The 27,695-nt window shown below is 42.2% G+C and overlaps 1 protein-coding gene across 5 annotated transcripts; it reads right to left on the reverse strand.

The window, feature by feature from the left end:
* Positions 1–4,886: 4,886 nt before the first annotated feature.
* Positions 4,887–27,123, reverse strand: HSF2BP (heat shock transcription factor 2 binding protein). 5 transcript variants are annotated; one of them, XM_082219904.1, is made up of 8 exons: positions 26,955–27,123; positions 25,399–25,549; positions 24,532–24,635; positions 20,680–20,829; positions 18,533–18,671; positions 15,405–15,522; positions 10,043–10,146; positions 4,887–5,484 (listed from the first exon to the last, which is right to left on the reverse strand). In XM_082219904.1, the coding sequence occupies exons 1-8, from the start codon at positions 27,048–27,050 to the stop codon at positions 5,378–5,380; spliced, it is 969 nt and encodes a 322-aa protein (XP_082076030.1). In that variant the 5' UTR covers positions 27,051–27,123; the 3' UTR covers positions 4,887–5,377. The 5 variants fall into 5 exon arrangements, with proteins under 5 accessions (XP_082076030.1, XP_082076026.1, XP_082076027.1 ...); XM_082219900.1 differs by having other exon boundaries at positions 4,887–5,465; positions 26,955–27,073; XM_082219901.1 differs by lacking the exon at positions 26,955–27,123 and adding an exon at positions 26,776–26,930 and having other exon boundaries at positions 4,887–5,465.
* Between the last annotated feature and the right edge of the window lie 572 nt (positions 27,124–27,695).

Consider the following 27,695-nt stretch of genomic DNA (forward strand, 5'->3'; position numbering starts at 1 on the left):
TTGACAAGTCTACTTGAAGTTGATAAGGTTTCTTTTCCTCCGCTGATCAATTTTCACTAAGGGACTGGAGCTCTTATGAGTTGGCAGCCTCAATTACTGTGAGTAACCAAGGGAGGTCAGGGACTTCATATCAATATTCCTTAATAGCTGGGGTTGGTGGAGGGGGGATGTTTGCCTTAATACCCAAAAATCTCTCTCCAGCCTTAAAAAGCAACCGTTTCCAACTGGAGAGTAGGGCGGATAGTTTGGAGCAAGTGTAGATTTGGAAAGAGTATGACAGAAACTGACAGAATGGGAGTTTTTGAAAATGTAGGCCGTCTGAAAATACCCACATACTCTCCATGTCCACTGTTGTGGACAGACATTCAGAAGTGTGCAAATGTGATTTAAAATGCAGCAAATAACAAAAACAAAAAACGGCCTTGCTGTGTCTTAAGCCCATAATGTATACCCAGCTTTAGACTTCTGGTTATACTAAGTGAATTGCATTTTGGTCAGGTTGTTGAATAAACTCACACTTCTCTTAGTTTCTCCCTAAGGACTTAGTATTGATTTCTTGTTTGCAGTGAAGGGGGACAACCCTTGCTAACAGGACTCATTTGCAGGAGAACTTGATGCTATTCAGTTTGCCATCTGGGGTGTCTGCATGCACTGCTAAGTATAGAGAATTTGGAAATATGTCGATCCAGTGCATGCATGGCCTGGCAGAAACACATTAAACCAATGAATGGAAATGGTAACATTTTACTCCTTTCATTTCCCACAGATTGGAATTTTATGTTTTCATGCACACTCTTAGAAAGCAAAATTATAGGGTCGTGTTTGTTTGGTGGGGTTTTTCTTGTTGTTGTTGTTGTTTAAAAACACCATTCTGTGTCAATTTAAACACTGAAATAAAAGTGTTATCATCTCTGGAAAAGGTCCTTTTCACTCAGGCGTGGACCATTTTCAGCCCAAAGGCCACTCACCCACCTGGGAAGCCTTCTGAGGGCCACAGGATAGTAGCAGGCAGGGTCAGAGACAACAATGGGTAAAGCAAGGAATGCAGATTTTGTCTTTGTACAGTAGCCTATCATCCATCCACGTCAGCAAGAAGCATGATCAGGGTTCAATGACACATCCTGCTGTCAGAAACACTCAAGTGAGGGGAGATATCCAGGGAGAACCCTGTAGGGTCAACATTCAGCCCCCAGGTCTGAGGTTCCCCACCCATTTAGCCTGATGCCTTGTCTAGTCTTTCATTATTAGTAGCCCATGTTTTGCATTGCTTTCTGTCACCTTCAGCTCCACTGATGTTAAATTTTGTGGTGCGCATAGGATGGGAATTAGAAAGAAGTATAACTGGGAGGGGCAGCGCTAATGGGGTAGATATCTCCTGCATTCTATTGTGAACAAAATACATTAATACAAACCTTTTATTAAAAAAAGCCTTATTGTGACAAGGAGATATCATGGTGAGTTAAGAGAATGCACATGGCAGAGCAAAAAGTGAGTATTATACTCAAATTAATTTGGCTGAGCCTGGCACCAGGAGTGAAATTTCTGTACAGCTGAAATACAGAAGTGACCTTAAAACAGAGATGGGGAAACTGCAACCTTCCAGATGATCTCCCACCAAACCTAACTTGAACACCCAATGGTCAAGGATTATAGGACAGACATGTTAAGAGGGCCACAGGATCCCCAGCTCAGTCTTAAAACATGTCAGAACTGAGCTGCATTCAGCTTTTCAAGCTTCAAGGAATTGACAGTTGTTTTCTACCTGCTGAACTCAATTAAAGGTGTGTATCTAGAAGCAGGAGTGGGTGTGGGCTTTTCTGCTAGTGTGAGATCTGCTTCCCCCTTCCTTCACAGAACAGAAACAGAACCTGGACCATAATGAAAGACATGATGAACAGACATTGCTTACAGTCAGAGTTGACATAGCTGGAATCAGAAAGGATTTCCCCCAGCAGGTGTCATGAACCTGTATTGAGGTCTCTCCACTTAGCGTATTTTGAGTCATCATCTGGAGCTATTTGTCTGCACAGACCTTGTCTAGTGCACCTTATCACTCTAGTAACATGTTGAATGGATTAATTGATTGATTAATCTGTATTGAACTAATGTGCAGGTTATTCTGGTGTGAGGAGAGGTTTTTCTTCTTCAACTTTTGCTGGCAATTTGCACTAGATCTCTTTATCAGGCAGGTAGGCTAACTCTACGCAGACCAGGGGTAGGCAACCTGCGGCTCATGGGCCACACGTGACCCACAGGGGTAGTTTAACCGGTCCCCGAACTGAGCAACCCACTCAATGAGTCCCCACGCGTGGCGCTAAACTGGTGCAGCGCAGCGCGGGGACTTACTTCTGCGACGATGGAAATTGCATCTGCACCGCTGCTCACACGTGCCCACAATCCAGCCCACGGACGGATCTCCGCTGGAGTGAACCGGCCCAGGCGAGGTAAACCTTGCCAACCCCTGACATGGACCAATGCTGGGTCTCTTTTGTCACTGACAGGAACAAAGAAGGCACTGCTTTCTGGCTGATGCAGAATTAACTTCACAAAGCTGTCAAGCACAAATGTTGTGACTCTGTACCGGAGACCTGTCTGAACAACTTCAGGACAGTTGGGGTGTCAGGCCACTCATTCTTGGATTGCCTGCCGAGTCACAGCAGTAATCCCCAGATCTGATTGGTTTGTTCTGTTTCTTAGTATTTGCTGACACATAGATTTTGCCCAATGAAGCAGACAGCTCCCAAGCACTTCAAAGCATACAAGGGATGAATCACCATGGCTACAGAAATCCCTCCTATAATGGGATGTCTACTTCGAACTCACCAGCTTTTTATTTGCATCTGACTGACACTAAATGGATCTCCTGCACAAGCAAGGTTTTTTTGTACCAAAAGTCACTCAAGTCAAGCTATATAAGGCAAATATAATATCTTGCTGGAGCATGAAATTTTGAGGACACAAACTTGTCCACACACTAGAACTTAAGCAACGTGCAGCCTGTGCAATAGTTACTGCATAGTTGATGTGCCATGTTGGGGTCTGTGAACCAAATAGCTATACCTAAATGAACTGAGGACCACCTCTGCTGCATTATTTCCAGTCTCCAGAAGCCAAAATACATAGAGCAGTATTCAGTCAAGTTTTACTCAGAGCAGACCCACTGAAATGACCGTGACTCAGTTAGGACCATTAATGCCAATGGATTTACTCTGAGTGAAACTTCCTTGAATACCACCCATAGAAAAACTGCAGAGTGTAGAGCTGGCAGTCATATCTGGTAATATCTTTCTATGGGGTTGCACCTAACTTTTATTATTTCGTTGTCCCCGAGAGGAGGCAATGACAATAAAGATATTATTATTATTATTATTATTATTATTATTATTATTATTATTATTATATTTCTAATTAAGGCATTTATACCCTACGTTTCAGTTTCAAAAGCCTACAAGGCTTTTCACAAAACAGAACCAATAATGGTAACAGTATAAAAGCACACTTAAAATGCTACAGCTGATAAAAGCAGCAGTTAAAAAGATCTTAAACACCATTTAAAGCATGGGAGAATTAAGATGGGCTTCAGGTGTCTGACAGAAAACCATGATGGTGTCAAGTGAACATGACCAGGCAGTGTTTACTTTGGCCACAAACACTAAAACGGCCCCTTCAGCTAACAAAGACAGCAATGACTCCCCAAGATTGACTTTAGATACTCAGGTCTCAGGCATTTAGGGCTTTGGTTTCGCTTTGGGATTTTCTGAAGGCAAGAGAGCAGAACTGAGCTTGCCATAGTGTACTGTGACAAAGGTGCAGGGATATGACTTTTTCTATAAAGTGGAATAGTTGATGTCCATATATTGTAACCCTGAAGGGAAATTAAGGTGAGACAGACATTAGTAAAGCCCAACGGTTGAGTTTTCATTCCACCTTAATCTCTCAAATGTACCACTATAATGTAGTGGTTGTCAACTGGTCATTTGTAGATTTAAGCTGCCACTGCCATTTTCAGTGAATGTGTGGAAGAGGACCATGCCAACCAGCCCCACCCCAATATTGCCACTCGTAATCATCAATCTTGCATAAACTGGTAAACCTCATGTCAGAATAAAAAGGGAATTGGCACTCATCCAAACTCTTTCTACAGTAAACATAGATAACACTCCCTTTAGCCATCCACATCTGAATGATCTGTCAATTACTTTAATAATGCTCTAACTAGATATACATCTTCCCATAAACACACAAATAAAGTGAAAGAACACAAACAGAACTTTAAAAAGGAGATTGCCCAAACAGATATAAATGGGATGGTTATTGCCTTTTAATTGTCTGTTCTTTTTGATCTGCCATCAAGAGACTACTAAGAGAACACCTCCTTTCCTGCTTCTCTTAACTGAGATCAGACTGATGTTAATGAGTGGCCTAGGAAACTGAGACTCTAGCTGTGTCAAACTTGCAGTCTCTTAAAAGGTCCGGGCTAGCATTACATACTGTCAGCATTGTTAGATTTAAAACAGGAATTCAGCACACTGCATCATTACTACATATTCCTCTAGGGCACTTTTTTACATCAACACATGTCTGATTCCCTACTCATCATACCACAGAAAGAATAAATAACAAGAATAGAGGGTCTTGCAAGAAAATCAAATACAAACTTTGGTTACAGTTCAGTTTGTTTGGAGCAAGGCAAACCATGAAGTCAGGTTTACACATAACACCAAGACAAGCCATGGTGTAGCTCTCAGGAAGTGTGACAGCAGCAGGATCAGGGGAGAACTGAAGTGGTTGTGATTTTTATCACCAGGCACCAGTACACATGCTTGTTCACAGTAAGACATAGTCTGGCATCCCATTATGTGCAAAGACCATAGTCAATGACAACATTTCCAGCAGCAAAAGATTTATTCAACATCATGTTTCAATCATCTGAAAGTGACAAATGTAACTTGCATGTAACCAGCTGCAGTTTATTCAAACCATTTAATCTTTGACTTCAAACAGCTTAAAGCAGAAATAATAATGTCTAGTGAGCTTGGGTGAGATGGTTTGATGTAATGTGGCTAGCCTGGGAATTCTGATGTATCCTATTTATGGCTGAAATTACTTTCTTCTGTGAAGCAACACTGGTCACATACAAACACACAAATCTACTTACAAGAAGAACCTGTTTTTTGAATGCATGCATAATTTTACAAATTACTACAACACTGGGGAAAAATGCTGGAGAAGATAACAATGTTATAGAACACAACCTTATATTTCACTCTCTAATATTTTAAGGTCCTCAAGCAGTTCCCGGGCCAGGATTTGTAGATCTGAATTGCGGCTTTTTGACAGCATATGGATACGTGGAAGTGGCAGAGAGTCACGTATTTCAGGAGCTGACTTGGTTAAAACATCTGGCTCTAAAACCACAGACTGGAGAAGCCGTAGAACATGAAGACATATTTCTGGATCTGGATCTAAACGTGAAAGACAAAACTAACTAAAGCAATTATCATAATTTATAAAAGAACAGACTTCTCATTGAGCACAACAAATGAAGTTTTTCTACATCCAACTTTCATTTTCTCACTATTAAATGGAGTCACATCCATTGTCCCTGGCTCCTTCCTAATGTTCCTGTTGATTCTGTGCATTTTTTGGAATGTGTGAACAAGGACCAAATGCACAATTGTCGGCATGTAAGCTATTCCACACAATTGGGAATCCTGTTCATGCAGCGTTCGGGATCACATGGAGGAGCTGGACTGGCTCCCAATTCAGACTTTTCAACAAACGCAGAGATCAGGAAGATGGAACTTGTGGGTACCATGACATAGGGGAGGCCAACAAGTAGAGCTCTGCTTTTTCCTCCCCATGCTCTAAGTTGTCTGGAGGGGCAGTTGTGAAAGGGGCTACGATGTTGCTGTATTATTTCCAATGTAGCATATATACTTGCAGAACTACCAACTTGTACCTTTTGTTTATTGTTTACCAGGACACTGTTTTTCAACTGGTATGTTACAACACAAAACTAGATCACAAGCTATCGGGTTTCCAAAGCAATGCCACTTTGTAACAAACATTTGTTCATTTAAAATATTAATACAGTCGTACCTTGGTTCTCAAACAGAATGTGTTCCGTTCGACTCCCGGTACCGTTAAAAAACCAAGCCGCACCGGACATTCAGCTTCCGAAAATCGTTCGAAAACTGGAACGCTCACTTCCCAGTTTCGATCGTTCGGGAGCCCATTTGTTCAAGAGCCAAGTCATTTGAGATCCAAGGTAGACTGAAGCTGCGTTTCTGGACAAAGTCCACCCAAGGCAGTGAACAATGTAAACGTGAAACTACAATTACATTAAAAACTAGAAAATTAAGATAATAGAAAGATACATTAAAATATAAATTTAGGTAGTACAAAACAAGTGTAAAAGTGGCAGCAACAAATCAGAATAATGTTAAATAAAAACACATCTGCAGAAAGACACTTGAAACAAGTAGGTTTCAAAGTTGTTGTTTTTTAATAATACAACTGAAGCGCACAACTTTACACCCTCTGGTTCCACATAGCAGCAGCTGCTACTGAGAACCCTTGTTCCTAAAACCTGCCAATCTGACCAATCTTAAAGGTGGTCCAACAAGTCAATGACAAAAGCTGATGCAGGTTGAAGTGGGCATAACCTGCCCCAAACCATTTCGGACTTTTGATGGTCAAAACCCACACTTGGCTTTCAGCCCAGAAATGTATCCGTATCCAATGCAACTGACACAAAATTTATGCAGTATACTATGGATGCCTAGCAAAAAAAAGCACCCAAGCTGCTGCATTCTGTACTAGCAGAAATGTCCAGGTCAACATGAAAGGCAACACAGAGTACATTACGGTAGTGCAGTTTCCATTACAACACCAAATACCTTTTCAAAGGGAAAAAGTGTTTCTGAACTGTGTTAGCTAAGGTCCGCATGAAACAATACAATATCCTCCCCGCAAAGAACTGGTGATGAAACATTTTGGGTGATTAAAAATATATATTAATAATTTAAAGACAATAGTCTGGATGTTTGCATGAGCTCATGAGTAGGAGCTGCCTATAAAAGCTGACACAATTTTAACAACCTACTGAAAATCTACCTTAACATCACTGACATGAACTGTACCGTAGTATTTGATGTCATTTGCGTTCAGTCACTAACAGAAGCAACTGATAAGCCAGAGAGTTATTGTAGTCACATGTGTCATTAGAAGTATACTCACAGATGAACTATTCTCTATAATGGGGTTTAACTAATTGAATTACCTCAATGCTAAACTGTTAATCTGCAATCGGCTATGGAAGTGTGGTGTGAATTCAACTGACAGGTGCTTGCAACATTCTTTAGTCATCAAAGACATAATTTATCAAGCTGACAAGTAACAGGTATCAAGTTCAAGTATTACTAATTTACAAGCTTTTTCATCATTCTACTCACAGTCATTATAACATTTTAGTATAATTTCATACAAGCAATATGTGAGCTGGCCACTGACTGCATGCTTAAACCTACAATATTTATGTACAAACCTGGAACGAAGTCTCATGAAATTCAGTGGCCCTTTTTTCAATGCAAACAAGCATATCATGAAGCTGAAATGCAGATTGCTGTCGTAGGGAGTATAAAGTTACAACAGATATCTCTTTATTGCTTAATTTAAATGAGGTGGGAGGCTGCACTAGCAACAGGCTAAGTAATTAACAAGAATTGCACAGGTTAGGAACAATTGCGGCTATGGTGAAGATTTGGCAGAGAACAATCAGGGAAATGGGTGGAAAGAGGGAATATTGGCAGTAAATCTCCCTTAAAAATAGACTGGGAAGTCCTGCTCTCAGGCATTTTCATTATTTTTCTGTGCTCTGTCTTGTGCTTCCCTGCATTATTGTGCCTTTAGAATGTGAGTTTTCAGGGAGGGACACCTATGTCAAAAACACTTATGAAACTTGAGTCCTGGAGAGAATTCCACATACACAAATCTAACTAGCAGTAAACTAAACCTCCTTTTACAATAAATTAAGGGCTGACACCAATACTTAGTACAGAAAAGAAGCTTCCTGAAATATATTTGTAGTGAGTCAGGTCTCATTGCTGCACAATGGGCAAGTTGTTGCTATGCTACTGAGAAATACCACACACCAAGCCAGCCCAAGCTGGTGGGGTGCTTCCCTTCTATTTGCTAATGACAGATTATTTCATCACTGGGAAATGTAAGAGCTGATGTGAAGAAGACCCCACCAAACTGCACAATTTGGAAGTTTCAAGCATTTCCTCAAGCAATGTCCCAAATCTTATAAGGGTGGGTACCATATATACTCGAGTATAAGCTGACCCGAATATAATTTTAGCACAAAAAACTGGGAAAACTTATTGACTCGAGTCTAAGCCGGTTCACCACGCCACAAACCTGGTGGTGGTGGCAGCGACAGAGGAAGAACAAGCAGCCTGAAAGGGCTCCTTTCAGGCTGCTTGTTCCTCTCCTGCTGCCTCTGCCGCTCGCAAGAGCAGACATAGGAGCCGCGGTTGGGAGAGGCACAGCGCAGCGCAGCCCCTCTCCCAACCGTGGCTCCTGTGCCTGCCCTTGCGAGAGGCGGGCAGCGGCAGAGGAAGGGCTCCTTTTGGGCTGCTCATCCCTCTGCCGCCCGCCTCGCTCGAGTATAAGCCGAGGGGGGCTTTTTCAGCATAAAAAATGTGCTGAAAAAGTCGGCTTATACTTGAGTATATACGGTAGCTGTGTTAGACACGTTTTATGACTGTATGCAGTGGAAATTAGACAGAATGCGGTGCTGAGGAGCACTAACAAAAAATGATTTGTTGTGTGTCAAACCTCAGAGGGCAAGTCTTGATAAAAATATTTGGAAATGCCTGGTCTATTGTATTACCTATGTGATTTACGTAAGTCCTGCTTTGGCGTTGGCTGGGGGAACAACACAGCTGTTTTGGAGGTAGGCAGGCCTCTCTCAGTAGTCAAGAATCAAAATCGAGAGATTTTCTGTTCTTTGAAAGGAAAGTCTCAAATCATAACAAACAGTCAAGATGAGGTATGTCTAAGATATATTTTGCACCAGTGCCCCTTGTCACATTTCAGTTCAATTCTGTTAGTCCCCTCCCATGGAGACCTGAAAAGTCCAAGCCCTATCATTCTGCAATAAGCCGTAATACATTTTAATTTGGGATTGCTTTTAAAAGCTGGGTGGCAAGCAGATACTGTGTAATTTATGGAAATAATGTATTTAATACTTTTATAATAATATATAACACTTTTATAAATATTTATAGATTTTACCAAGTGTTGATTTTAGAACTGATACATATCCTAAGACTGAATAACAGAGAAAGTTATAAATTAAATCATAGTGAGAAACTAATAAATAAAATATAGCTGAAGCAGGAAGTTAACAAGGGCAGAATCATAACTTTTCCTTTTGCCCTTCAGGACAAATGTTCAGATTTATCTATCCATCAACAGTTGCAGTGTTTTTGTTTTTAAGAAGATGTCAAGCCATTTAATTAAACAATAGATTACATCGAAGTTTCAAGCAAGAACAGCTTCTTTGTTCTAACATTGCATTTCAAGGGCATGGTCTAGATCCTTAATTTTAATAACTGACTTTTAAAAACCCCAAGCCTGAAATTAATTAACTAATAGCTCAATCCTATGTACTTTTCTCACCATAAAGTCTCATCAAGTGAAATGAGTGGCCCTCCCCAGTAAGAGTGGACAGGATTTCAGCAGTGCATAAATGAAGAATGTGTGATAGTTTTCTATATGCATAGGATGATCAACATACAAACCGTTTTAGCAGGAGTAATCCCGTTTATACAACTCATCCTTCCATTCTCCATTCTCATGCCTATCACATCTTAAGTTCCAAAATATGTCTTTTCTTACATGCTATACAAGGTGTTTTGATAAACAACAAGGAGCTGGTTTATTTCCATTTAGCTAATATACTGACATTTGTTACGTAGTAAAAACATGTGTAGCACAATCTAGAACCGTATTGCATTCATAAAGGTCTTACCATTCAGGAGCCACCAGAGTAATGGAAAGAACCCTGGGCTTTCACTGATGTACTTCAAGCCTTTCACATTGATACTGACATTGTATAAGGACATCAGCATCAGTCTGTAAGAAAAGTTTAAAAGTATATGGATTTGCATCCCACTACAAAAGCTGCAAACCATGTTAAGAACACAAGCCTCAGGAGGCTTAGCACATTCCTCACGTTTAAAAAGCAAAGACTGAATGGATATATCAATATTAATATAATCCTGTGTGTTCTTTTTATTCATTTTGTAATAATGTAGTGTAAAGAAACCTGGCAGCAGTCAAATCCTATTGAACTAGTGGGGTGTTCATATGAACACAGCCTTATATGATCACACAACACATTCAGTGAAATCCTCTTAATTGAGACTCCTCAGCAGATAGCCTATCATCCTGATTAAGTGCTTGTCCTCCTGACAAACAGAAAAGGGCACTTAAAAAAATTAGCCTGACAAGGCTTAATTGAAAATCCTGTCACAAATGTAACAAATTCCAATACAATTTTATCCTTCATTCATTCTCTTCTTTTTAGCTTCAACTTTAACTTTATTATCAGCTTGTCATGTCTCTAACAAACGTATATGGCAAACACATCAATGCCTAACTCCAGCTGACCCTTCTTCACGCACAAAGCTGTGCCTCTCTCACAGCCAGACAGCCTGTATTAGATTAAATTAAACTTCACAATAAAAGATGTGCCCCATTCCCAAAATTCACTGCCAACAATGTTCCTGAAGACCCCTGTTACATCAGAACATAAACTAAACTAAACTACTTACAACATTTAGGGCTGGGTGATATCTGGTTTTCAACATCACGATATATCACCAGGTAAACATTGTGATATATTGATATATCATGATGCCCCAAATAAGGATATAATTATGTAGAGGTGAACACAACCTCATATTATTAATTTGCTGAGATACTTGAGATCCAAGATGGCTTGACCCCACCACCTCTTTCAAGGTTCTTTTTGTTTTGTTTAAAAAAGCTTGATTTTTCTGTATCTCGCATTTTTTTCAACTGACATGTCTTGCAAAGAGAATAGGGTCTCTAAATGTCAGGATTTTTTGAAAATCTGTTGTTGTCTTCCTTCTTCACATTTGTGAATAAAACTTTTTTATCCTTAGGTACTACAAAGACAACCTCTGGAGCCCTACATAAATAAAATTTATGCTGAACTGAGTATCCCTGATATCACTTTATGATTTTTCAGCTATGGCCCAGGCCTAAGTCAAAAACTTCTTCTAGGTGCTACATTAGATACTCTTGCTGAAAAGTCTGCAGTGAGTAGAGACGGATCCCTGAAGCTCTTTCTATAAGCTATGGCCCTGAACCAGGGGTAGGCAATCTGAGGCCCATGGGCCGGATGCGGCCCAATCGCCTTCTCAATCCGGCCTGTGGATGGTCTGGGAATCAACGTGTTTTTACATTAGAACATGTCCTTTTATTTAAAATGCATCTCTGGGTTATTTCTGGGGCCTGCCTAGTGTTTTTACCGGAGTAGAATGTGTGCTTTTATTTAAAATGCACCTCTGGGTTATTTATGGGGCATAGGAATTCATTCATAATTTTTTTTCAAAATATAGTCCGGCCCACCACATGGTCTGAGGGTCGGTGGACCGGCCCACGACTGAAAAAGGTTGCTGACCTCTGCCCTGAACCATCAGACATATCTGACAGGCTCACAGGTACACTAGCCTAGTAAAGACAGAGGAGGTTCTGGAGGCCTGAAACACCACAGCTCTGCAAAAGGCCTACTGGAAAGACTAACAGCACTCCTGTTATCCAGCTCTACATTCCTGGGCTAAGTAGCAAGGGGTCAGAGCCATCATTAAAGATTTTTTCTGCCTAAGCAGCTTGTTTCTCTTGGATTTGCTGCCCGGCTTACTCCATCACCTGTCCTACCTAATTTCAGTACAGAGGGGTCAAGAAAGGTGAAAGGCAGATTCATTCAATATACCTTTTTTGTTTGATAAAGAGCTCTAGCTAAAACCCTGCTGTCTCCTAAGAGACAGGAAACAGACTGGTCCTGCAAGGAAGCTCCTCCTTTGGGAGGAAGTCATCAATCTTAATCCTGCCTGTTGTCATGCCACATGGAGCAACTGCCAAGTATTCTAGTCTGTTACTCTGCTTCTGAAGGAGAACAGACTCACATGACATGCATTCTTCTAAAAACTTATGTCCACCACTTTGAAGTTCACATAATAAGAATATATGATCTGAATGTTTGAGCAATATCAATAGAGTGTGAAATTCCAAGATTACACAAAGACAATAAAACAACTTCTACTATTCAAAATCTGTGCTAATTTTTTGTGAAAAGAAAAGCTTTTTCTCCCCCAGTTATCAGCTTTCAATCAGGATAGCAAACCAGGGCTTATCTGTTGTGAGGTTGAGAAGAAAATACTCTTAACAAGACTTTCCCACCATTACCTCAGAGGAACAAGTTAGCCTTTTATTTACATTTCAGAAAGGCCAAAGCATATTTTGTTGAATTACATAAAGTCACCAACTATGCCATTATTTCTGAAGTGACACTACTCTTGTCAAACCACTTGTTACTGTTTACACAGCACTCTGAAAATATACACAGTGGATAAGTGCTATGCTCAGTCAGCTATTTTCAAAAGCCTCCAGAAATGTTTCATAACACCGCTTTGCTAAATTGTACGCTTCCTAAACCCTCAAACAATGAGATAATAAAATTTTAAATTATGCTTCTTCTGTTACGACAGGAATTTATTCCTTCCAACTTAAAATTTTCCCTTAAAAAATAAACGGTTGAGAATCAACATGAAAAACAAAACACAGCTGTCATTACATTAAACTGATCTGCTTTATACTACTGAGTCTCGTTGGCTATCGTAGATTTTGCTCTCAAAATGCTCTGGTAAGCCACCTTCACCATAAGAGTGGTGGGTCCAAAAATACTTTCAGATTCTGTTGCTAGTATCTGCGCCTTTGGTCTATGTTCTTCTTTGGTCTCTGATACTTCTGGGTCATGGTGGCATCTGGTCTTAAGCCTTTGGATTGAATGCAATCCTAGGGTGAGGTGAAGAGGCTGAGCCTTGGATAATTCACCTGCCCTGTACAAACTGGTATGGCATCCACATTTTCTCTTTTTCCTAACATTTCTGAACAAGCTTGACATAATGGTGGATAGTATTTGAATTCATATGAAATACTTCTCTGGTATGCTTTGTAGTGTGGATTCTGCCACTGGCACACCTGTAATATGACCTGTGGTCCCTGCTACTATTCCGACGGGGGGGGGGGGGAGAGGAGAGGGGAAAAGGACAAGGATCTGCCATGTTCAGGTTGGAGATGCTATCTGAAGCAAAGGGAAAAGGCAGCAAAAAAAATACCTTGCATTCCACCTTGATAGGCTTCAAGATGCTTCAGTCACTACAGATACAAATTTTCTTTCCCACATCATGTTGCATCATTCCACAACCTCTGGTTGTGGGGCTATGGCTGGAGTGGGCTCTATCAGGGCCTCGAAGATTGTCTATTCAGCAGGTGCTGGGCCCCCTATGCAAGATGGGGATTAGGCAAAGAGACCTCAGCTTTTGCAACTCTCTCTGTTTTCTAAATCTATTATCCAGAGCAGAAATGTGAAAATGAAAATAGCTTTGATGGCGATAGACTCAAATCTTTCTCCAAGTTAGGAGAAAAAATGGGAAAAGAGAGGAAATCACATCCTTCTCCAGACCTTCACATTCATTCCTGCTTATCATATTCCAGAGGAGGGCCATATCGTGATACAAAAGGATCTCTTGCAGTGTCTGCTGTTCAGTATCATTAACCCATGTAAAATTATGTAACATTTCTTACAGTGCAAGGGATTAATACTTCTTGATATGGTCTTTCAGTCTGTTTATCAGTAGTATCAGTAGATAACAAAACGGATTAAAAGTGACGTAGAGAAACATGGCTGTGCTTTGTGTTTTCCTTTCAGCTGTTTGTTTTGTAGGGAACTGAGGGATTGGTTATGGTGAACTGAAAAAGTAAAGCAGTAAAAAATACTAACAGAGGGAAACAGAGTTTAAACATCTTCTGCTAAGCTGTTCAAAGGGCAAAGCTGTCTGCCAAAGCAAACAGCCTGGGAGTTGATTCCTATTTCTTCAGCACCACATTCTATCATCAACTGCTCTTATATTTGCTATACTACAAAACTAAACCCATACTTTAAGAAATGTTCAAACGTTTTAACAAGGTATCTCATTTTAGTTATCTCTTGAACTATAGGTTTTCTGGGGCAAGAAAATACAGATTTATGACCAGCAGTAGTTCTGTCTAGAAATGCTAACTTTGTAAGTGTTTTACAAAGCCTGGAGCACCATCTGGTGGCCATCCTTTGTGACAACATATAGAGACAACTGAAATTTATATGGCGTATTTTCAGTAGCAAACAAGACAAAGCTGGATTTTAATGTATTTGGAGCTACAGACTAAGGTACAAATCCCCAATCTTCCCTGCCTAGGAGTTACATATCTAAACAGCTTATTAAGGAAGTAATACAGAAAGCCTCTTTACCCATTCATAAACTCTTGCACAAATGTGTTTGGTTTGCTGCTCCTTCACCCAGCAAACTGACAGAGGCACATCTCTAAGGACGTCAGTTCTGAAACTTTCCAGAGATTTGGATTTGATCTTTTGGGCTGACTGCGAGGCTCAAATGCAAGGATGGCCAAAGTACTTGCTATAATTTTATCCCCATGTTCAATATGCTATGACATCTACAATGTTTGTAAGGCAGATGCTCTACTGCTACAACCTTTTCCCCCAGTGGGAAGGGTCAAGGGGAAGAGGTGAATAGGACAGTGCACACACAACAGCAACACCAATCCAGTGCTCCTGCCAGTACATTCACCCTGCCACTTCACCCATCCCACTCTTCTTCCCCATAAGCAGCAGCCAACACAGCTGTTGGGAGGTCAGGTAAGTGCTGCTGCCACACCACACCATCCACTAACGACTGCACCCTGGATACCCATTGTCTTCTGTCACTTGCCCACTCTCGTAGTGTCTTCATAAACCTTACCTGGGAGCCTCTCTCATGTTACTCATAACCAATGTTAGTACACACAAGAAAGCAGAGGCATTTGTATGGTAGGCAAGTATTATTATCCTCCATACTAAAGATACAGGGGGAGGGAGGGGTTAGGGGTTAAGTCTAACAGCAGCTTACCTAAATTATAGACTCCCCACTTAACAACTCATTTTAGTTCACAGCACTTTAAACATTCCACCACGCTATATGTCATTCTTGACTATATTAGATTGTTAAGACAACAAGTTTCATTCTAAAAACATCCAATCATCATACACTTTAAGTTTTGTGCAGCATCCAAGCTTCATGTCTCCCAGAAGTTGCATCATTGTGTCCAACAATACTTGATTTGAATTAACTAGGAATTCACGACCACATGCTAAAGCAGCAACATCTACAAAAGAGAACACACACACAAAAACCCATAATTTAAAGAGAGAAGAATTCTTATTCAGCACAATTTTGTAAGCTAACAGCACTACTGAAAATTCTGTACAGTAATTGTTGGGAAGGCTATGGGAAGGTTATTTCTAGAAAATAATCCCCCACAAGACAACAATAATGATGTGCTGGTTTTGGGTGCTATGTTTCACTACAGCATCTCCTAGAGATTAAAAAAATCGAGAAATGTTGTAGCTATGGAGGAAAACCATGGGCTGAGAGGGACAAATTCTGCAGAAACCTGAAATATAAGCACAACCCACTTCCTTATCAAGCCTAGTTGTAATGAGTTTTTACAAATGTTATTATGTAAAATAACACTGTTTTTGCAAATATTATGAACAATAAAGTACATACATAATTCAGATACATATATAAATGTATCAATCACACCTGACTAAAGTGTATTTAAGTATTATTTCACTGTTTGTAAAAGTTATTACAATCCTCACAAATGCAAAAGCCTACTTGAGGTATAAAAATAAATAACAAAAACATTACAATCATGTTTACATTGCTAATTTATATAAAAATATTCCTATATGTCCCCCACTAAAGAGTAGTATTGGGCTAGGTCTTGCACTTTATTATTCCAGTAGACTAATAGAGGATAAAGAGATTCCACTTTTCAATACATTAATTATATTTTTGTCTGCCTTCCTTTACTCTTATGAAGTTTTTAAATTTAGCTTACATGGTTAAGACTGTTTCTGAGGTTATAAAAAGCCTGTGTAGGATTTGCATGCCATGGACAGCTTTAATTTGAGCAGTGTGGGTGTCCCAGCTGCTTCACAGGCCTTTTGCAAGCCCTGAGGGATTTGCTTCGAGTGCTGGGGGAGAAGCAAGAGGATAGCTTCCCCATCACTTCATGGTTACAGGATACGCTCTTAAGAACATAAGACGATCCTGCTGGGTCAGGTCAATGACCCATCCAATTCATCATCCCGTGTCCACAGTGACTGACCAGATGCTTGTGGAAAGCCTTCAAGCACTCTGCCTACTTCCTGGGTAGAGAGAGAAGGATCTGTGGGGTGTGGGTGAAAGATACACTTTTGGATAGAGACAGAAGGATCTGCGAGGTGGGGCAGGGAGATGTTCCTGTATTGAGAGAGGAAAAGAAGGATCAGCAAGGTGGGGAGCAAAAGATGCTAATGGAGAAAAAAAGTATGTACACTGGGGTGTGGGGGAAGGGGAAGTATGTATGTGTAGCTGTTTGTATGTAGTGTGAGTGGCTGAGACATATGTTTCTAGCCTGTATATATGTGGTGTTTGCATGCACTGGGCAGTGCAAGTGAGTGTGAAGTAGAGTGAATCTGTCACAGGGGCAACGTTTCCCTAGTTCTATTTAAAATCATGCATCGGTTTTATTATCGTACACATAAGAAGCAATTTACAGTGGTACCTCAGGCTAAGTACTTAATTCAGTGTTTCCCAACCACTGTTCCGCGGCACACTAGTGTGCCGCGAGATGTTGCCTGGTGTGCCGTGGGAAAAATTAAAAAGATTTTTTTTTTTTTTGTAAAAGTCAAATTAGGTCCTAATCTATCCCTCGAGCGCCCCTTGTCCGTTATTGTGACGCATGAAGCGTGTTCCCGCCCACTCCCCGCCCTCCCTTGCTTCTCTCTCTCTCTCTGTGGCACTCTCCGCCGCTTCCTGCTGGGCATGCGCAGCTCGCCTCGCGCTTCCGTTCCGGACCCTCCTTCCCCCGACTACCCCGCCGCTCCGTTCCTTTCTCTTTCTCGCGTGTCAGAGAGCGGCGGCGCAAGCGCGGCGGTTCCCTCAGGGCTGACGGAGGGCTCGAGGAGGAGGAGGCAGGACGTGGAGGCGGAGAAAGCGGCGGCGGCCACCCCCCACCTCCGGCTCCAGGCCCGTGTAGAAAGCTGAGGGGGAGAGATAGATAGAGGTGGGCGGCGGCGGCGGCGACCACGACCAACCGCCACAGTAGTTGTAGCGGCGGCGAGCAGGGACTCCCGCTCTCTCTCCGTCGTGTCTCTCTCTCTCTCTCTCTCCTGGGCCCGTCCGTTGAGTCTCCCGCGCGCCTCGGCTACAAGATGAGCATCGAGATCCCGCCGGGTCTGACTGAGCTGCTGCAGGGCTACACGGTGGAGGTGCTGCGGCACCGGCCGCCGGACCTGCTGGTCTTCGCCGCCGAGGACTTCGCCAAGCCGTGCTCTCCTTCCTGCCTCGCTTTGCTGCCTCCTCCCCCCCCCAAAGCTTGGAGGTTCCCCGGCGCCGACCCGCAGGTTTGACCCCCTTCTCACACCTGTTCGCGCTCCTTGCACGGAATGGGGCGGATGGGGAGGAACGGGGCTCGCCGCTGCCTCCGCTCGCCCTCCCCCCCTCCGCCGGCGGTCCCGCGATTCTTGGCTTTTTGGCGGTTGGCACAGAAGGAAGGCAAGGGGGAGGGGAAAAAATTGAAACTTACACTTTCGTGCGTCCCTCCCGGCGTGACACTGCGCGCTGACGTCACGGGGCTGTAATGGTGGTGTGCCTCGAGATTTTTTTCATGAAACAAGTGTGCCTTTGCCCAAAAAAGGTTGGGAAACACTGACTTAATTCGTTCCAGAGGTCCGTACTTAACCTGAAACTGTTCTTAACCTGAAGCACCACTTTAGCTAATGGGGCCTCCTGCTGCCGCCAGAGCACGATTTCTGTTCTCATCCTGAAGCAAAGTTCTTAACCTGAAGCACTATTTCTGGATTAGCGGAGTCTGTAACCTGAAGCGTATGTAACCTAAAGCTTATGTAACTAGAGGTACCACTGTACTCAATATTTGTTCTCAAGTAGGAAGTCATTAATATGGGGAGGTGAGTTTTGCTAAATGCTACAGCTAAACTACTAAAAGTTACTCTGAAGTATATCAGCTCAGAAAAAGTCTTTTGAAAGGTAGAAACTTTTTTTAAAAATGCTAACTTATATATGATGTGTTTCATTATTCCTATGACATTCCAGGACAAACTTACTTGTAACAATCCCTGCCAAACCTAACACAAACTGACTTTCATCAGAATCCATGTCTTGCTGTTTGATATCTTCACTTAATGATCGCACAAAACTCTCCATAGTCTGTCCAGCAATGCTAAAAAACTTTATAGCTTTACTCTGAAAATTCATAAGGAAAAATTACTACTTTATGGTTATGAACTTACGAGTTTTTAAATAATGGTTAGTTTTTTTCAGTAGGTAAAACTCAATGGCACTATGATACTGATCTGCACAGAACATTACCAAGACTCCTCTATTAAGACAAATGTTTTTCAGTGACTTAAACTCTCCTAGCAACTGTAGCAAGAAGAGTTTAACTAGGAAAATAATGTCTACAAACATTATGAAACTAGGCATCAGATTAGTAGGATTCCAACATATTATTGAGATGCCATTCAGTGCATACATCAAGAATGTAACCCATGTTCAAGAGGAGCAGCAGAACAGGTGGTTTCACCTATGTACAGAGCACAAACATTTCCAGATGTGTAGCTGTGTTAGTAGCAAAAACAACGAAGGATCCTGTGGCACTTTATTTCCTTTCATTAGTTTATTCATTCTTGAGATTTATATCCTGCACAAGAGGTCCTTGGCAGGTCACAACTCTATAAAATATAATCTTAGAAAACAGAAACCTAAATCAACCTGCAATGCAGCCTTTCTCAACCTTGGGTTCCCAGATGTTCTTGAACTACAACTCCGATCATCACTGACCATCTTGTCTAGGAATGATGGGAGTTGTAATCCAATAACATCTAGGAACCCAAGGCTGAGAAAGGCTGTGCTAATGTATTCAGATGGCCCATCCAAAGGCCCAGAGGACAAGAAGATAGTTCCAAAAGTTAGATTTATGAAAAACTAATAAATAATATCAGGGCATAAATAAATGTGTGCCATAATATATGCCACTAATCTCCTTGTTTCTGTGCAGGGGACAACACCTCAGATAAAGAAAGAAAAAACCCCAAAGTGCATGTGCCAACAGAGACAAGCTGCTCAGGTTGTGACAGAAAAAGCAACAAGGGAAATGTATTATACCACTTAACTTCAAAGGAATTCAAGGTGCCATACAGGTCATCTATCCACCTGTCCTCCTAATTTAAGCTTCACAACAAGACAGGCCAACATATAATATAACCAAGTGACACCCAGTAAGCTTAATGGCAGGGTGGAAATTTGAAACTGGGTCTCCCTAGTCCTAATTTGATTATGCTAACCACTACACCATATTAATATGCTGCAGCAGTTATTGTCTTACACATAGCTGTTGAAAAAAATTTGTCTTACACATTGCAGTTGGGAAATTATGGTTTGAGCTGGGTAAACCTAGCACATAGACTGAATTTGTCATATTTAGTTCATTCACAGATTACAATTACTGTGGGTTCATACATTTTGTATTTTCCCTAAGGAATTTTATTTTGAAGTCTGGATATTTATTCACAAATTAAAGTGACTTACAGTGGAATCCTATACACATCTACTTACCTGGTTGCTGATTTGGTACCAGGCCAGGTTCAGGTTTACTGTGTAAATTCACAAAGCCCTAAAAACATGAGCCCAAAGTCCCTTAAAGGCCACCTAATTCCTTATGCACCTTGATCACAGAGATCATGTGATGGGACATTTTTGGTGGTGTCCTTTACATCTAGTTGGTCTTTACCAGAGACTGAGTCTTTAGTGTACCAGGTCCTGCTCTAAGGAAATCCTTGGCAACAGAAGTCAAGCAGGAGTTATCACTGCCTTTCAAAATACATCTTTGAAAACTGTACTGTTCACAAAGGCATTTGGAATAGGAACTTTTAGCCACTTTTCCTGATGTATTGGGAAGTTTTTAATGTTTTATGTTTTACAATGTTATATATATGCTGTAAGCCGCCCAGAGTGGCTGGGGATACCTAGCCTGGTGGGCGGTGTAGAAATACTACTAATACTACTACTAATAATAATAATGTAGCAATTTTAGTGTCTCAATCACAGTAAACAAATGCAGATTGTCAGCTGCTATATGGACATTCTAATCAGAATGACACAAAAGTATTTTTTTAAAAAAAATGTTTGAGTCAACGCTGTCATTTGTGTATAATACGTAACAAATAAAGATCTCTGCAGTCACTGAACTTACACTTCCTAGAATACTTTTAACTGCTTCTTCATTGCTAGAGATACTCCACAACAACGTGCAAACTGCAGCACCCATTTCTGTACAATATTCAGCTTGCTGCAATAATTGTTGCTTTGCCTCATTCAGCTGCTGCCGAACAGTTAATTTTTCCTGAAAGTAATAAAGCTAATATGTGATTCATATTGGATTATATCAGACTGTTCTAATTAGATTTCTCAATAAGTTCCAAAGTCCTCTGAGCATTAAACAAAAAACAAAAAAACTTGGCTCTGGTGAAGTAGATCTGCTAAGATTTAAATTCTTCCTAAACTGTGGAATTCTCTCATATTTGCATACGTAGAAGACTTCTTGCTCATTTATATTTACATTTACATTCCATTTTCCTTCAAGGAGCTTGATATAGAACGCATGGCAAACTTAAGCATATTCATCAGAATTTCATCTCGCAGCTTCTATGGGAACATTACACTGTCATAAGCAGAAGAAAAGAACAGTCTGGATAATTATATAAAAATAGATAGTAGCAATGTTCTCAAACAAGTATTCTTGGGAATATAAGCCACAATTCTAACAATGTCTACTCAGAAGTAAATCCTAACTGCATTAAATGGGAATTATATTGTAATAGTTGGTTGGAGCATGGTGCTAGTAATGCCAAGGTTGCAGGTTTTATCCCCTGTAATGCATATTCCTGCACTGCAGAAGGTTGGACTAGACCATCCTCATGGTCCCTTCCAACTCTACAATTCTATTCCTAATATAAATTGCGTTAGGATTACAACCTGAGCCAGGCAAAAGATATGCTTTCCATTAGTGCAGCTCCCTCTTTGGCAAAGGGGCAAGCTTTTGTCTTTGGTACCACAAGGAGGTTTGGAGGGAAACAGAACTCAAAAGATTTGTTAGATCTCTCCTGAAAACTCTTGCCTGATACATCTTATGTAAACTAGTACACTTTTGGTACAATTGTTCCTCTATCAGCGTGGTAAAAATGCATTCTCCATGTGAAGATGGAGTTACAACACCTGCAAATAAGCTATACAGAATTTAAAGGTAAGTGTGCATGGGGCTGCACATAAAGAAATGGGGAGGTGGGCGAAGCAGAAATAGCAGACATTCCACAGACCTTGTCCAGAAAGGAAAAATGAAAACAATTCAAGAAATTACACTACAGAATTAATCCTAGCTAGAAAAGATCCAGTAACACTAAATTACCGCATTTTCCCCTCTATAGGACACACTTTTCCCCCTCCAAAAATGAAGGGGAAATGTGTGTGCATCCTATGGAGTGAATGCAGGCTTTCGCTGAAACCTGGAGAGCGAGAGGGGTCGGTGCGCACCGACCCCTCTCGCTCTCGAGGCTTCAGGCAGCTATCCGCAAGCCTTCTGATTGCGGCGGGAGTTCCCACCAGGCTCCGAAGGCTTGTGGATAGCTGCCTGTTCTCCGCAAGCCTTCTGAGCGTGGTGGGAGTTCCTGCTGGCACTCCGAAGGCTTGCAGATAGCAGCCTGTTCTGGGGGTGGGGGAAGCTTGGGCTTCCCCCATCCCATCCCCGCGGCTAAAAACAAAGCCGTGCGCAGCTTCTGCCGCCTGGAGAGGTTGCGCGTGGCTAAAGAGGAAGCCAAGACAGCCAGTGGGATGGATCCCGCTGGCTGTCTTGGCTCTTTGGGGCTGGGGGGGGGGGTTTGGAAAAAAAATTCTTTATTCCCCCCCTAAAAACTAGGTGCACCCTATGGAGCGAAAAATACAGTAATTGAATCATTCCTGTGATATGCTCGCATGAACATAAGACAGCAAACCAGCAGGAAAGTCCTGTATTGTAGGTTAATACATGAAAAGTACAGAGGCAAATCCCACTAAAGTCAATGGCGTTTACTACCAGGAAAGTGACTGGAGGACTGTACTCTAAAATGTCAACAAAAGTTGCGATCAATAGTTACTTGGAACTCTCACTGAGCTCAATGTGAGTTGACATATGTTACAAACAGCTATGTTCTGATGGACCTCCACAGTGCTACTTAGAGCATCTGGAACCCTTAGTATGAACCATATATCCTTAACTGTTTCTGAACAAACACTCAGGATTGAAGATTTTTCACAATGTTGCATCCAAATGTAGCTTTAAATTTTTCAATAAAATTTTACAGCTGTAAAATTGTTTAAAAGGTGGAACTAACCTCTAAGTAATTTTCTAGCCGGCCAGAGAACAATTACATCAGAGATGGAAGAAGTTTCATGACAGAGCCAAGCAATAACCCATCATGGGAAGGAGGCCAACTTTGCTTAGTCTCTGATTCCCATAAATATGTGAAACTTTCATTTCAGTTTTTTATATTCTGGGAAACACCTAAGCAAGAGTCAAAGATGCTCTCTCTCTCTCTCAGAACCTCTGTTTTACCAGGAACTCTGAATGTGCTCTGAAATCCAAGAAAATACTCAAGCAGGTAACTGGCGAAGTTAGATAGTCTCTACTGGTTTTATTTGTAAATCTGTATGCAAGACTGTTGCCTTCCTTGTTTTCCTAATACAATTCTTTAGCTTCATTGGCATTAAAAAGCAATTCTCCATAATTTCTCCCTGGAATCTTTTCCATGTGATGGATGGCATAGATGCTAATGTTATCCCTTGTTTCCTGAGAATATTACACAAGATTTTGGGAAATTCCATATTCACAGAACTCTGGAAAGATCATAGAATCATAGAATCATAGAGTTGGAAGAGACCACAAGGGCCATCGAGTCCAACCCCCTGCCAAGCAGGAAACACCATCAGAGCACTCCTGACATATGGTTGTCAAGCCTCTGCTTAAAGACCTCCAAAGTAGGAGACTCCACCACACTCCTTGGCAGCAAATTCCACTGTCGAACAGCTCTTACTGTCAGGAAGTTCTTCCTAATGTTTAGGTGGAATCTTCTTTCTTGTAGTTTGGATCCATTGCTCCGTGTCCGCTTCTCCGGAGCAGCAGAAAACAACCTTTCTCCCTCCTCCATGTGACATCCTTTTATATATTTGAACATGGCTATCATATCACCCCTTAACCTCCTCTTCTCCAGGCTAAACATGCCCAGCTCCCTTAGCCGTTCCTCTTAAGGCATCGTTTCCAGGCCTTTGACCATTTTGGTTGCCCTCCTCTGGACACGTTCCAGTTTGTCAGTGTCCTTCTTGAATTGTGGTGCCCAGAACTGGACACAGTACTCCAGGTGTGGTCTGACCAGAGCAGAATACAGTGGCACTATTACTTCCCTTGATCTAGATGCTATACTCCTATTGATGCAGCCCAGAATTGCATTGGCTTTTTTAGCTGCCGCGTCACACTGTTGGCTCATGTCAAGTTTGTGGTCAACCAAGACTCCTAGATCCTTTTCACATGTACTGCTCTCAAGCCAGGTGTCACCCATCTTGTATTTGTGCCTCTCATTTTTTTTGCCCAAGTGCAATACTTTACATTTCTCCCTGTTAAAATTCATCTTGTTTATTTTTGCCCAGTTCTCTAATCTGTCAAGGTCAAAGCTTCTCTTTTGTTTTTTCTTATACCTCGGCTAGGTCTTTGCAGCAGGGCTCAGAAACTCCCCAAGCAACTTGTAGGATGTAACAGGCTACCATAAGACAGAATGAACCTTCTTTCACACTTTTTGCAGGAACCTTTCTACAAAAAGGGGGGGTTGCCAGTACGGAAAAGCATGCCCCCCCAACTGTCTCAACACGTATGGATGTTGCACTTCTTCCTACATTTAGCTGGAGTTAAGTCCCACTGAACTTACCTCTGAGTAGGCATGTTTACGATTGCCCTTATTGTTAGAGGTATAGCACAATTGTGTGTGTAAAAAGAGTGGGTTTCAGCTAATAATCTACCTACCTTTCTTTCTTTCATACAATCTGCTTGGGCTGCTTCTAAACGGGCTTTATAGTGTTCGCAATCCATTCTTAATTGCTCCACTTCAATATCTTTCCTTTCCACAACTGTAAAAAATGGAGGGCTCAAGTAAAACAATAAAAAGAAGAACAAGCATTCTCAAATACAGTGGTACCTCGGGTTAAGAACTTAATTCATTCTGGAGGTCCGTTCTTAACCTGAAACTGTTCTTAACCTGAGGTACCACTTTAGCTAATAAGGCATCCCGCTGCTGCTGCGCCGCCACCGCATGATTTCTGTTCTCATCCTGAAGCAAAGTTCTTAACCCGAAGTACTATTTCTGGGTTAGCGGAGTCTGTAATCTGAAGCATCTGTAAACCGAGGTACCACTTTACTATAATGCACATGTAGCCACTAATCAGTAGCAATATAAAATGTGGCTAAGTGAAAAAGCTCAGATTCTGCCATGAGAAATATGTAAAGAAGGTGCTGGAGAGAAGCAGTGAAAAGGCAGGTGCTTAACCCTTTCCCTGCCAACCATTTCTCCACTCCAAATCACTATTCCCTCCCAAAGCTGTTTTTCCCCAGGGAAGATTTGAAACAGAGGAGCATCAGACAAGGAAAGGATTGGGCATTCCCTTATCTCTCTGACATTTTGAAATCCTCTTCTCACCCAACCACAAGTATTTTCTTTAGGTCAAGAATGAGTTAAACGTTTCTATGTCCTATCTAACTTAGACCTCGATTATTCAACTTTCAGTTACTTCAAAAATATTCACCACCACCACCACAAACTTAAGTTGTTCGCTCGAAGCTGCTTTTATGGCATTAATGATTTTATAGCATTAATGACAGAACCTAAGAACTCACTTGTTTCAACAGCATCCAATTTCTGCAAGTTCTCCAAGATATCATAATTCAATATTTTGGGCAAAATGTCATGTAGCTGCATCACTTCAGTAGTCAACCTCTCCAAAGCTCTCTTTCTGACTTTAACAAATTCCCCTTGCGTCTCCACTTTCTGTAACAGAAACAAAAACTCATTATCTTTTTCTCTGCACTTACTATTTACCGTATATGACACGTTGGCCACATTCTAGAACTGTTTTCAGCTTTCAAGACCCCTGAAATTTCTTCACCCTCCCCCCAACTACAATAACCACAGTCCAACCTAAGTTTCCAAGTCCAGAAGTCTACATTACAGGGGTGTTGTAAACAACTATTTCTCAGTTCTGAACGACAAATTGAAGGCACCATCTTAAACACTAGCAAAAGAACCCGGATGCCTCAAATTTCAGTCCATGACTCCAAAGCCACCACGCACCAAGGAAAATGTTCCAGTCATAAAGTTTTCGGTAACTTTTGACCCTCCAAAAGTTGTCAGGACTACAACTCCCACCAGCCCCAGTCCTGTTAACTGCTAGGCCTGCTGGCCTCTGTTATAATAATAATAATAATAATATTTTTTTATTTATACCCCGCCCTCCCCAGCCAAGGCCGGGCTCAGAGCGGCTTACAAGCAATAATAAAAACAAGATGAATGATTACAACTTAAAAACAAAAATAAAATACAACATTAAAATAATGGAACATTAAAACATTAAAATGTAGCCTCATTGCAGGAGAAGGAAAAGAAAAAAGAAAATGGGGGGGGAGGGAATCAAATTGGCTCCAAGCCAAAGGCCAGGCGGAACAACTCTGTCTTACAGGCCCTGCGGAAAGAAATCAGATCCTGCAGGGCCCTGGTCTCATGAGACAGAGCGTTCCACCAAGTTGGGGCCAGTGCTGAAAAGGCCCTGGCTCTGGTTGAAGCCAATCTAACTTCCTTAGGGCCTGGGACCACTAGGGTGTTGTTATTTATGGACCTTGAGGCTCTCCGTGGGGCATACCAGGCAGAAGACACAAGCAGGGGAAGAGAGGGGAAAGAGCAGAAGGGCGTATCTGACTCCATGTTTGGGCCAAGGTCGCCCTTTATAAGGAGCTGGAGGCTGCACCCACAACTGCCCTTCTCCCCTTTTTTTTATCCCCTCATTTAAGCTTGAGAGCGCGCGGCTATCCCAACGTCCCCCGGTGTGTTTTGTGGGGCAGAGGCGGGAACAGGACAGGGGACGAAGGTGCCTCAGAGGCTGCTGTGAGGAGGGCGAAGAGGGGCTCGTCCCTCATCCCCGCGCTCAGCGCCGGATCCTAACGGAACGAGAGTAGGCCGAGGCGCTTCCTTCGTCCTCCTGGGCCGAGCCCTCGCGCTACCTGCTCGCCCTCCCGCGGGCAGCACGCGCTGCCTCGGCTCGCGCGCTTCATAGCAACGCCAGCCAGCCGCGAAGCAAGCGAGCGAGCGAGCGAGATAGGAGTCCCTTCTGGCCCCGCCCAGCTAAGCCTCCCAACGCCTGATAGGAGGAGGGTGGGGGGAAGTGGGTGGGGTCACGCGCCTCGGAACTTCCGTTCCGAATTCGGAAGCCGCCCCAGTCCAAATTCTTGATGGTGTCCGCTCTACACCTTTCGCACCTCTGTGGCGGAGACCCCATACTTAACGTTGGAAGCTCGCGCAAAAAACCATAGAGATTAATTTCGAAGAAACCCTTCGCTCCTCCTTTATCAGCGGCGAGCTCCGTTTGGTGGAAGAGTGAACTCAAGCCTGAGAGAAGCGGAGGGGGGGGGGGAATGGCACGGGAATGTGAAGCAGGGGATAAAATTGAGATTCCTCGCGATGCGCGCACAGTCTGTTAAGAGGAATCATAGAAGTGTAGTGTTGGAAGGTACCCAAGGGTCATCTATTCTAGCCCAACCCCCCGCAATGTAGGGTGATGCAGTTTACATGAAATCGGTTCTGTATAGGTTAGCAATAAAATTTTTGTTTCTTTTGTGGTATTTGAGTGAAGATCCGCATCTGCGACATTATCCTTTGCCAACAAAAATCGAACAGCTAGCTGCCTTTACGACCAGCCCCAGCTCTCATATAAAGCATTGCTCTGCTTTCCTTTGGACCATCAGTGAGGCCGAGGGGGGGGGGTCTTGTCGCCTGGGCAGCCCAGGGCCTCCATGCACACTGCCCGGACTTGCTCCCCGGAGAGGTCACTTCTGTGCTGCTAAAGTAGCGGTTTGACTTCACGCCCGGAAGCATACTCCAGTCCAGATTGTCCCTCGAAACAGACGGATGCCAGCATTGCAGT

This window comes from Podarcis vaucheri, assembly GCF_965113315.1.
Source record: "Podarcis vaucheri genome assembly, chromosome: 4".
Classification (NCBI taxonomy): Eukaryota; Metazoa; Chordata; class Lepidosauria; order Squamata; family Lacertidae; genus Podarcis; species Podarcis vaucheri.